The sequence below is a fragment of the Staurois parvus genome, unplaced genomic scaffold (genome assembly GCF_062004578.1).
Source record: "Staurois parvus isolate SC_StPar_1 unplaced genomic scaffold, SC_StPar_1.0 ptg001587l, whole genome shotgun sequence".
NCBI lineage: Eukaryota > Metazoa > Chordata > Amphibia > Anura > Ranidae > Staurois > Staurois parvus.
Genome location: NW_028319383.1, coordinates 34,553 through 46,644, shown reverse-complemented (window position 1 = coordinate 46,644; position 12,092 = coordinate 34,553). Strand labels below are relative to the sequence as shown.

General features: G+C 45.0%; 1 protein-coding gene across 1 annotated transcript in view; it reads left to right on the top strand.

Annotated features, from left to right (window-relative positions):
* Positions 1–7,650, top strand: part of FOXK2 (forkhead box K2) — a gene marked incomplete at its 5' end in the record, with an annotated part of 31,843 nt that extends 24,193 nt beyond the window's left edge. Inside the window, one exon of the mRNA XM_089662916.1 lies at positions 5,621–7,650. Coding sequence (XP_089519042.1) covers positions 5,621–5,829 — 209 coding nt within the window. The remainder of the gene's footprint in view (positions 1–5,620) is intronic.
* Positions 7,651–12,092: the final 4,442 nt, after the last annotated feature.

Here is a 12,092-nt window from a genome sequence, read left to right as displayed (position 1 = left end):
TGCCCGGGGGCCCCATGAGTTGTCAGTCCGCCCTTGGTTGAGAACTACAAGCAGTCAGCCGCAAAGGCTGGCAGTACTTGTAGCTCATTCATTCACAGATCTCTGTAAATGAATGATGCGGCCGTGTGGGCGGAGTTCTTTTTGATAAGTGACAGCGGGTGCAGGGGGGGGGGGGGAGGGAAGATCCCCGGCATGCTGTCACAGGGAGGGGGGAAAAGAGCAGGCAGATGCTGAACGTGTTACATGTTGCACCCTAAATATGGATGTAACATGTTCACAAAGGTGAACTTATCTTTTAATGGCAATACACCAAAATGAAAAGATGTAAAGGAGGCCAAAAAGGTGGGGATTTTTGTATTTCTGCATCGCTCATTGAAGGACACAGCTGAAGTCATCACAGATGGGTTTGAAGGAACATTAAACCTTCCTATTCTGGGGTCTCCCGCCGGTGCTCCAGGCTTCTCCTCTTCAGCAAGTGCCCCCATGGTAAGCTGCCTTCCATGGAGGCACCTGTGTGGGCTCACTCCCCAGCTGCTCTGTCTTCAATTATTGACACAAACTGGGTGACCCAGCCTCACCCCCCCATCACAGCATTTGATTGACAGAAGCGGAAGCTAGTGTCTGCTATTAATCTGCTCAGCGAATAGGAAGATAGCAGCAGAAGCTGCTGCTCTCATGCACATCGCTGGGTGCAGATCAGGTTTGGAAAATAATTAGGGGGGGAGTCCTACCGCACAGAAGGGTTTTTTTTTTCCTTAATGCATAAAGTGCATTAGGGTAAAAATCCTTAAGGCTTTAGAAGCACTTTGGTGTCGCCACCTACAGGATGCTAGAAAAAGCATGCCTAAGGGACGGCCCTCTGGTGGTGGCTCCCCCCCCCCTTCCCCAAAGCTGCATAACCAGAATCCATTTGTTCCTGGAGTCCTCAGGAGTGGGATGCAAAGGGGTTTTCTCCCTTTTTTGTTTTCCCCGAAAATGGATTTGTGTTTTTTGGGGTGGTTTTTATGGTTTTTGTTTTTAGGGTTGAGGCTGCTACTGGTCGATGGTTCTGACTTTTACAGTTTTGTTTTAAGGTTGTTGTCTTAGCAGATGCCAGCATAGCCGGAAAGTTTGCATTTGGCGGTTTGAGTTCTGCGGTTCTTGGTTTTGTTTATGTGCCCCCCCCACCCCTCTGTTTCTGTCTTTCTGGCACTGCTTTGGGACATCCCACCCACGATGACTTCAGCTGTGTCCTTCAATGAACGATTGAGAAAATGGGATTTTTATACTCGCTGCAAAATCCGTTCATTGAAGGACACAGTACCCATCCAGTCTCTTTTGCCTGGTTTCTACCCTCTTCCTTCTGGCTACCAGCTGATTCTGGCATTGCAGCTGAAGGATTTGGCCACCACCAGAGGGCGCCCTGTAGGCTTAATTTTAGTTGCACCTAGCACCCTACTCCTGTAGGTGGCAGCATCAAACCCATCCGCCATGACTCCAGCCGTGTCCTTCAATGAATGCAAATACAAAGATTTTATAGTGAGTACAAAAATCCCATTGTTTGCGTCATTCAGCATATTTATATAACTTTTCAAAAACATTTTGTAAATGAGAAATAGACTTCACAGAATGTATTGTGTAAGAAAATGCCTTGTTTTCAAATTCTGGTTCACACAGCAAAAACTAAAAAGTTAAAAGTATTGTAAATGTGTTGTTTTTTTTTCCGGGTTAAGACCCTGTAAAGCTCAAATGCAATGCTTGTTTATGTGATAAGCAGGTGCTGAGCCATTGTCATATTATGACTGTACTGAAGCATCATACATGTGACTGCCACGTATTGCTAAGAGAATCAGTCGCACTATTGTATCACAAAGTCAATAAGTTCAGCACCATTTATATAATACATCCTTATAGGAAAAAAAAAAGAGGATAGACATGACTGAACGAAGCCAGTTCCCTTCTGATCAGTCCTTCCTATGGGCATACAACACCCTAATGTAATCCTCACCAGAACTGGCAAAAACTTGTGTTGAATCCTCACATTTAGCACTTGGTCCTGTTCAGATCTGTGCTGTGGTTGGGTATTAAATGCACTTTTTTGTGCTGTAGCACCTTCCCAGACAGAAGCCCAATTTATGGACATTCCTGTGCGCATCACCTCCCCAGACTGAAGCCCAATTTATGGACATTCCTGTGCGCATCACCTCCCCAGACAAAAGCCCAATTTATGGACATTCCTGTGCGCGGCACCTCCCCAGACTGAAGCCCAATTTATGGACATTCCTGTGCGTGGCACTTCCCCAGACTGAAGCCCAATTTATGGACATTCCTGTGCGCGGCACCTCCCCAGACTGAAGCCCAATTTATGGACATTCCTGTGCGCGGCACCTCCCCAGACTGAAGCCCAATTTATGGACATTCCTGTGCGCGGCACCTCCCCAGACTGAAGCCCAATTTATGGACATTCCTGTGCGCATCACCTCCCCAGACTGAAGCCCAATTTATGGATGTTCCTGTGCACGGCACCTCCCCCCCCCCCCCCCCCCCCCATGTGATGTGCACTCCTTGTGTAAATAGAATGAATGGAAACCTCCACCTAATACAGGGTACCGCTGTGCAAAATCTTCAGAATTAATATGTGACTCTAGCTCCAGCTTCTCTCTATGTGTTGGTCACTCACCACTCCCTTTTCTCTGCCTATGCTGTCCATTACAGGTCCCTTTCTTTGGTGCTCTGTGTGCGCTGACCATTAAATCTAATTGGATATTGGTTTTCTTCAGAGCAGGTGGTCAGACAGCGTGGGGGGAGGGGTCCTCTGCAGACTATGCTAGCTCAGCATCCACAGCACCTATCGGAACAGGAAAAAGTGCTACATGCTTTTTGTGTCCCCGCGGGTAAATATTTTACTTAATCTCCATGAACTCAGGACAACTGGAATGTTGCAGTAAGGATGAACAAGTGTTTGGATTTGTAACAGGTTTGTATCTATTCACATCCCCTATAAAACCACAGTAAGCGGTTATACACAGGGAGCGGATCTATCATCCCGCGGTATATAACCGCTTGCCGGGGTTTTATAGGGGATGTGAATAGATACAAACCTGTTACAAATCCAAACACTTGTTCATCCTTACTGCAACAGGTTTGTATCCACATCCCCTATAAAACCACGGCAAGCGGTTATACACCACGGGATGATAGATCCGCTCCCTGTGTATAACAGATTTGTATCAACTAGATACACATTTGTTACAAATATACACCGTCACATCCAAACATTTACATACTGCAGCCTGTAGGGCTAGGTTCACACTAGGACGGGTCCTTGCCATTGGATACTAGCAAACGTTTTGAAGGACACTTTCAATTTTAATGCTAACTTCCTAATGGGGGACAGACAGATATAAAACCTGACAAGCATTCTAACCCCTCTCTACTCTATCCAAAACAATTTTGGCTTTAGTTATACTTTAAAGTGGTAGTAAAAAAAAAAAAGTTAATATCCTAATGTGATAGATACACAGCATACTACACTGCTCAAAAAAATGAAAGGAACACCTTGAAAACGCTTCAAATCTCAATGGGGAGAAATCTCCTGCTGGATCTCTATACTGGTATGGACGGGGTGATGTGTAAGGAACGTAAGGATGCCCCATCGTTTGAATTCAGTCCTCTGTAGGTCGATCATTTCCATCAAAGACACCCCGAAAATCAAAGTGAAAAAATTATGCAGCAGGCGAGTCCATTTTGCTGAAATTTCAAAATGGTCCTCAGTAGTTTGTATGGCCCCAACTTGCTTGTATGCATGCCTGACAACGTCGGGGGAGGCTCCTAATGAGGCCACGGATGGTGTCCTGAGGGATTTCCTCCCAGATCTGGACCAGGGCATCACTGAGCTCCTGGACAGTCTGAGGTGCAACCTGGCGGTGTCAGATGGACCGAAACATGATATCCCAGAGGTGTTCTATTGGCTTTAGGTCAGATGAGTGTGGGGGCCACTCAGTGGTATCAATTCCTTCATCCTCCAGGAACTTCCTGCATACTCTCCCCACATGAGGCCGGGCATTGTTGTGCACCAGGAGGAACCCAGGACCCCCTGCACCAGTGTAGGGTCTGACAATGGGTCCAAGGATTTCATCCTGATACCTAATGGCAGTCAGGGTGCCATTGTCTAGCCTGTAGAGGTCTGTGGGTCCCTCCATGGATATGCTTCCCCAGACCATCACTGACCCACCACCAAAACGGTCATGGTGAACCATGTTACAGGCAGCAGAATATTCTCCACGGCTTCTCCAGACCCTTTCACGTCTGTCACATGTGCTCAGGGTGAACCTGCTCTCATCTGTGAAAAGCACAGGGTGCCAGTGGTGGACCTGCCAATTCTGGTGTTCAATGACAAATGCCATGCTCTAAGGTGCTGGGCAGTGAGCATGGGGCCCACTAGAGGACGTCGGGCCCTCAGGCCACCCTTATGAAGTCTGTTTCTGATTGTTTGGTCAGAGACATTCACACCAGTGTCCTGCTGGAGGTCATTTTGTAGAGCTCTGGCAGCGATCATCCTGTTCCTCCTTGCACAAAGGAGCAGATACCGGTCCTGCTGATGGGTTAAGGACCTTCTATAGCCCTGTCCTCCTAGAGGAACTGCCTGTCTCCTGGAATCTCCTCCATGCTCTTGAGACTGTGCTGGGAGACACAGCAAACCTTCTGGCAATGGCACGTATTGATGTGTCATCCTAGAGGAGTTGGACTACCTGTGCAACCTCTGTAACCTCTGTAGGGTCCAGGTATGGCCTCATGCTACCAGTAGTGACACTGACCCTAGCCAAATGCAAAACTAGTGAGAAACAGAAAAGATGAGTAGGGAAAGAAATGTCAGTGGCCTCCACTTGTAAAACCATTCCTGTTTTGGGGGTCGTCGCATTGTTGCCCATCTAGTGCACCTGTGGTTAATTTCATCAACACCAAAACAGCTGAAACTGATGAACAACCCCCTCTGCTACTTCACTGACCAGATCAATATGCCAGGCGTTTCATTGCCTTGATGCTAGACTCTGATTACAAAGTCTTCCTTTCATGTTTTTGAGCCGTGTAGTACATTATGACACTTACCTGTAAAGCGGATCCCTCCAATGGCGTGCTGTCACTGCTGACAGGGCTGTCCTCTTCTAGGTTCTACCGCTCCGGCCATTTGAATGGCTCGGCCGCAATGACGTCATGAACGCAGCACAGCACTCTGATTGGACGGCACACTTGATCGCGTGCCGTTCATTGCTGTTGTACTCCTGTACCAGTGACATCACTCATGTGAATCTCGCAGCCATGCACGTTCAGGAGAGATTCAGGCAAGGCGAGCTTTAATATGGGCTGACCTGGAGGTACGAGTGGAAAAGCGGCTTTACATTTTAGTAGTGCAACTGATGCTCTTCTCAAGTACTGACTTCATGTTTTTTGTATGTGTTCAGATTAGCGACAGATTGTGGTAATCGCATTCATTTACCTAATTCGTTTTCTACCCCATCGATTTTTTTTTTTTTTTTTTTTTTTTTTTTTTTTATAAATGATATTGTATATTCTAATTGTCGTGTGTATGAATGTTCGAGCGCACATACCGCGTACTGAGTGTCCTCCTCCTACCTTGCAGCTGCAGCTAGCCCCCTCCACATGTTGGCTACCCATGCCTCTGCGTCAGCCTCACTCCCGACCAAGAGGCAGAGCGGAGACCAGAACAACCAGCCAGACATCAAGAAACTCAAGTCAGAGGAAACGGAAGGTTTAGTCCTAGGCGTGATCGAGAACGCCCAATCGGAAGGAACCGTGGCAGCGTCCAATGAACAAGACAACCAAAAATAGGAACCACGCACACATTCTTTTTCTTTTCTTTGCTCTTTTTTTGTTTTGTTTTGTTTTGTTTTTCTTTTTCCCCCCCCCTTTCATTGCGGAAGGATGACATCTCTCCCCCCCCCCCCCCCCTTTACCAATTACAGCGTCAGAGGTGCCAAAAAAAAATGAACGCTCTCTCATCGTACGCACTGGGGGGGGGGGGAGGAGGCCCTGTGGTAAAAATGATGTTCCAAATCAGCACTGAATCCACATGGGCAGCCATAGAAAACCTCAAACACCTGAGAAATATAGAAAAGATTTCTGATGTTACTCGGCCGCCTCGACTTCCTCCCCCCCACCCCCGCCCGCAGTACACACAGGTTGTATGGACATGCGCAAAAGCTGACAAGTTTTTAAATTATTTTTTTTTCTCCCTTTTTTTAAAGTCCTGTACTGAGCACATTATTGTGGCAAGGATGGCAATTGCTTGATGTGGTCTGGATCTGACAAGTGATAGGTTGTATATTCCTTTTCCATGGAATATATACCGTGTACCTACCGGCAGCTAAGTCCTCCACCTCTCGCCCTTTGCATAACGGCCTGGAAAGGTCTCCTCGGCGGAAGGGGTTAGGCGTTACTATGAATTTCTCTTGCAGTATTTTTTTTTTTTTTTTGCTGTACACGGGACTGTTTTTTGTTTTTCCCAGCAGATCAGAATAATGGGTCATACATTTCATATATTCCAGCCACTCCAATGATAACAATGTTTTCTGTTGCTTTTTAGTATATATAATTTTTTTTTTTTTCCCCATTTTTGCAAAACGAATGTAGATTTTTTTTTTTTTTTTTTTTTTTTTTCTGTTTGGTTAGATTCCCACCTTCACGCATTGGATATTTTATCTGAAAAGAATACACGTGGATTCTCCAATATTTTAGTCTGAAATTTTCAGATATTTTTTTTTTTTCCCTCGTGGTTATCCTTTTTTTTTTTTTTTTTTAATGGAGCATGCCTGTTTTTGGGAGGAAGAAAGGAAAAAGAAGAAAAATAAAAAAAACCATCCGATACCTAAAGAGACATTTTAACAAATTGTAAAGAAACTGCTATTGATTTTGATCAGAGCTGCACTTAACCCTTTGTCCCCTTCTGTTCTGTGTCCCGGCCTAATTTTCCCATCTCTCACCCCCCCCCCCCCCCCCACACTGCCCCAGCCCCTGTCCCGCCCCCTCCTTCCTTCCTTCCTTCTAAGGTTATAAAAAAGAAAAAAAAAAACACAAAAATTATCTTGCTTAATATTGTGTATGTTATGGCAAAGGCTGCTGTTGAAGTCCCACTTAGGAGAAAAAAAATCCAAACGGCAAGAAGGAAATGATAAAAACAAAATAAACAAAAAAATAGTAAAAGAAAAATGTGTCGAGGGTAACTTTTCATCCAACCGCCGAATCCAAATGTTAGCGGCAGAACATGTTTTGTCCTGTTTGGTTTCCGTTATGTTTTTTTTTTTTTTTTTAATTGTTTGGCGGTCCCATAAATCAGATTTACTTGTTCCACTTGTAACGGTCATATTTCCATTTTTTAAATTTTTTTTTTGTTTCGTTCATTGAGTCTGTTGTGCAGGAAATTTCCTTGCGCCTGGCTTTGTTTTTATATTTGTTTCCCAGTTCTCCATTGTCCCTATTTAAGTGCTGGCTGTTTTTTTTTTTTTTTTTTTAAATCCTGGTTCCGTTTCATTATTCAAAATGTCTGACCTTCTCTGAAAATGGCGTTTGGATGATGCAAGGTGGCATTTATTTATATATATTTTTTTGTTTAATGACATCATTAAAATATTTATAATCTTGACATTTAATAAACCTAGGACTATGACATTTTACATCGAAACAAAAACAAAAAAAAAAACTTTTTTTTTAACTCATTTCTTGTCTATATATTTGTTCTGTTGTGCAGCTGTGTTACAGAATTTAGAGCCAGTCAGGTATGGGCTTATGAGGGAATCGGAATACAAAGTCTAAGGGCCAGTTCATGCCACATGCAGTCCAGTGTGTTTTTTTTTTTCTGCATCAAACACGCATTGATCGATCACATGGTTTCCAATGGCATCGTTCACACCAGTGCGGTCAGTTCCAAGAAAAAAAAAAAAGTAGAACATGCTTCATTTTTTTTTTTGCACTGAACTGTGCTGGAACGCATCAAAAATGCACTGGAACGCACATGCCTGTAAGGATAAATAAATTATATATATATATACCTGCGCTAATAAGAACCACAATAGATAATCAAAAATGAGGTGTAAAACATATAGCAGCTGAACACAAAAACCCTGATACTAGGCAAACAACAATAAATACATAAAAGTGCAGCGCTTTAAAAGTTACAAATAATCTTAAGAAAACTGAAAAATGTGTCAGTCGATCCAAAAATAAGTCCCAGAGGCTGTGATGAAACAAAGAAATCCAAGGACCGTTGTCACCAACCACTACTACAGAAGGCTTACCAGAAAGGCATGACCCCGTTAAGAGCGGTCAATCGCGCTTTGGTAAACAATCCAGCAAGTCGGTCACTGGAATCCTCCTCCAGATCACCAAAACAGCAGATAAGGATCTTCCAAACAATGGAATTAGGGTAACTAAACCATTCAGGATGAGGCTTGGACTTGTAATGGAAAACATGCAAACAAAGAGCGCTCCACACAGTGTAAAACCATAATCACAACATTTATGTAACGTATGATTGCACTCACATGTCAGCAAACATCATTAGGCATTGATGGGCAAAAAAAAATCCAAATTTTCCAGTTTCCAAAATGGCCGCCAGCTGTTCGCATGTGCGCGTGGCACCACCTTACACGTTTCGTCACAGGTAACCTCATCAGGGGCATGTCCACACACTTAACCACGCTCCTTATATAGGACCTGAAGCCCCAGGGGATCACACCTGATTGGCCACTCATGGTGAGTAAAGCAGGAAGTACACCTGTGAAGTAATCCGGCTCTAATCAACTGGGCACATTTCCAATTTAGTGCCAGAAGATCACATGGCATTTAAAAAAAATGTTCACAACTTGGTAGAGTAATATGGCAGGAAGCCATTTTGGAAACTGGAAAATTTGGATTTTTTGAAATGCCATTTGATCTTCTGGCACTAGATGGCAATGTGCCCAGTTGATTAGAGCCTGATTACTTCACAGGTGTACTTCCTGCTTTACTCACCATGAGTGGCCAATCAGATGGGATCCTCTGGGGCTTCAGGTCCTATATAAGGAGCATGGCTAAGTGTGTGGGCATACCCCTGATGACGTCCCCCCGTGACGAAATGCGTAGGGTGGAGCCATGAGCACACGCTGTGCGTGCGCAAACGGCCGGCAGCCATTTTGTAAACTTTCAAAAAATCCACATTTTCCAATCAACTCCTACTCATGTTTCCTGACATGTGAGTGCAACCATACGTTACATAAATGTTGTGATTATGGTTTTGCACTGTGTGGAGCGCTCTTTCTTTGCAGGTTTCCCACTTCAAGTCCAAGCCTCATCCTGAATGGCTTAGCCACCCAAATTAAAATCCATTGTTGGGAAGATCCTTATCTGCTGTTTTGGTGATCTGGAGGAGGATTCCAGTGACCGACTTTCTGGATTGTTTACCAAAGCGTGATTGACCGATCTTAACGGGGTCATGCCTTTCTGGTGAGCCTTCTGTAGTAGTGGTTGGTGACACAACTGTCCTTGGATTCTTTTGTTTCATCACAACCTCTGGGACTTTTATTTTATTTTTGGATGGAGTATTTTTTGACACATTTTTCACTGTTTTCTTATGATTATTTGTAACTTTTTAAGTGCTGCACTTTTATGTATTTTTTTTTTTTTTTTAAGTTGAGGAAAAAGAAAGGGAATAAAATGAATCGGGACGCATCAAAAACACATTGGAACACACAAAAACATGCATACAGAAACGCATCCGGACTGCATTTCTATGGTGTGAACTGGCCCTAAATCAAATTGGTCTGGGTAGCTAAAGGCCTTGCTTACATGGGCCTACCAGGGGCGGACTGACCATTTGGAAACTTGGGCACTGCCCGAGGGCCCGGGGTCAGTAGGGGGGCCCCATGAGATGCCCCTGGTACCTTTTTCATGGGCTTTTTTGAGTTTGGGCAAGGACACAGGGGCCCCATGATCCCCTATTGCCCGGGGGCCCTATGAGTTGTCAGTCCGCCCCTGGGGCCTACTACTGTACATACCTGTGCAAGGACCGTGTATCCCTACACAGGTGTTCCGTGCCTCCCCATGCAGTCCTGTGCAAGGACCGTGTATACCTACACAGGTGTTCCGTGCCTCCCCATGCAGACCTGTGCAAGGACCGTGTATACCTACACAGGTGTTCCGTGCCTCCCCATGCAGACCTGTGCAAGGACCGTGTATACCTACACAGGTGTTCCGTGCCTCCCCATGCAGACCTGTGCAAGGACCGTGTATACCTACACGGGTGTTCCATGCCTCCCCATGCAGACCTGTGCAAGGACCGTGTATACCTACACGGGTGTTCCATGCCTCCCCATGCAGACCTGTGCAAGGACCGTGTATACCTACACGGGTGTTCCATGCCTCCCCATGCAGTCCTGTGCAAGGACCGTGTATACCTACACGGGTGTTCCATGCCTCCCCATGCAGACCTGTGCAAGGACCGTGTATACCTACACAGGTGTTCCGTGCCTCCCCATGCAGACCTGTGCAAGGACCGTGTATACCTACACAGGTGTTCCGTGCCTCCCCATGCAGACCTGTGCATGTTAGCTGGGGCACAGCAGCTGAGCAGGCAGAGCTGCTGCTCTCGATTTTGACATCTGTGCGAGTGCCCAGCCCAGATCGCAGTGTGCGTTTGGGGCCATGTACCCACATGGATGTCCGATTTGGAGCAGCAGTTGTATCCATGTAGCCGCTGGTTCCCATTTAAAATGAATTGGACTTCCTGACCTGGGATGCACCGGTGCGTAATCGTGTCCCTTGAACATGTTCACCACTTTTGCCACCAAAACACCTACTTTATATTGTACACATTCCCATTAACATAACAAAACATTGATCCCCTTTTTAAGTGTTTTTTTTAACTGCTTTGGAATTGCTGTCCCTGCTTTGTGATGTTGAGGCGGCAGCTGTAGAGTCATTTTTAACATAATTAACCCTGGCTGTTCTGTGTTTGCAGTTCCTCGTTATCAATGGTAAGCTAGCTTTGAACACGGTCTTAAAAAGAGTTAAAAATCTAGAAACCGCCCCCCTGCCATGTACATGAACTCCTTTACGCCCCAGTAACCTATATGTGCTGTGGCAGAAAGCTGGGCTTTAACACCCACATGTTGCACATACAGTTGGGTCCATATATATTTGGACACGGGCACAATTTTAGATTTTTCAGGTATTCACCAAAACATTCAAGCTATAGTTCTATAATGGATATGGGCGGACAGTGCGCACTCTCAGGTTTAATTTGAGGGTATGTACATCCAAATTGGAGGAAGGGTTTAGGAATTACAGCTCTTAAGATTCCCCCCCCCCTTTTTTTCAAGGGACTAAAAGTAATTGGACAATTGAATCAAAATCTGTTTCATGGCCAGGTGTGGGCTACTCCTTTGTTATGTCTTCATCAATTAAGCAGGTGAAAGGTCTGGTGTAGATTCTAAGTGCGGTATTTGCATTTGAAGGCATGATGGAGGTTCACAGCAATAGATACCAAAGGAGCTGTCCATGCAAGTGAAACAGACCATTGTAAGGCTTCAAAAACAAAACAAATCCATCAGAGAGATCGCAGCAACATTAGGAGTGGCCAAATCAACAGTTTGGTCCATTCTGAGGAAAGAAGAATGCACTGGTGAGCTCAGCAACATAAAAAGGCATGGACGTCCACAGGAGATAACCGTGGTGGATGATCGCAGGATCCTCTCTATGGTAAAGAAAAACCCATTTACAACATCCAGACAAGTGAAGGACACTCTCCAGGAGGTGGGTGTATCATTGCTCTTGTGAAGTCTTCTCTTGAATGTAGACTTTGCACCTTGTGGTGAACCCTCTGTATTTGTATTTGACAAATACAGAGGGTTCACCACAAGGTGCAAACCATTCATAAGCCTGAAGAATAGAATAGCCAGATTAGACTTTGCCAAAAAAAATCTGAAAAAGCCGGACCAGTTCTGGAAAAGCATTCTTTGGATGGATGAAACCAAGATGAATCTTTACCAGAATGACGGGAAGAGAAAAGTGTGGAGAAGGCTTGGAACAGCTCATGATCCAAAGCACACAACGTCATCTGT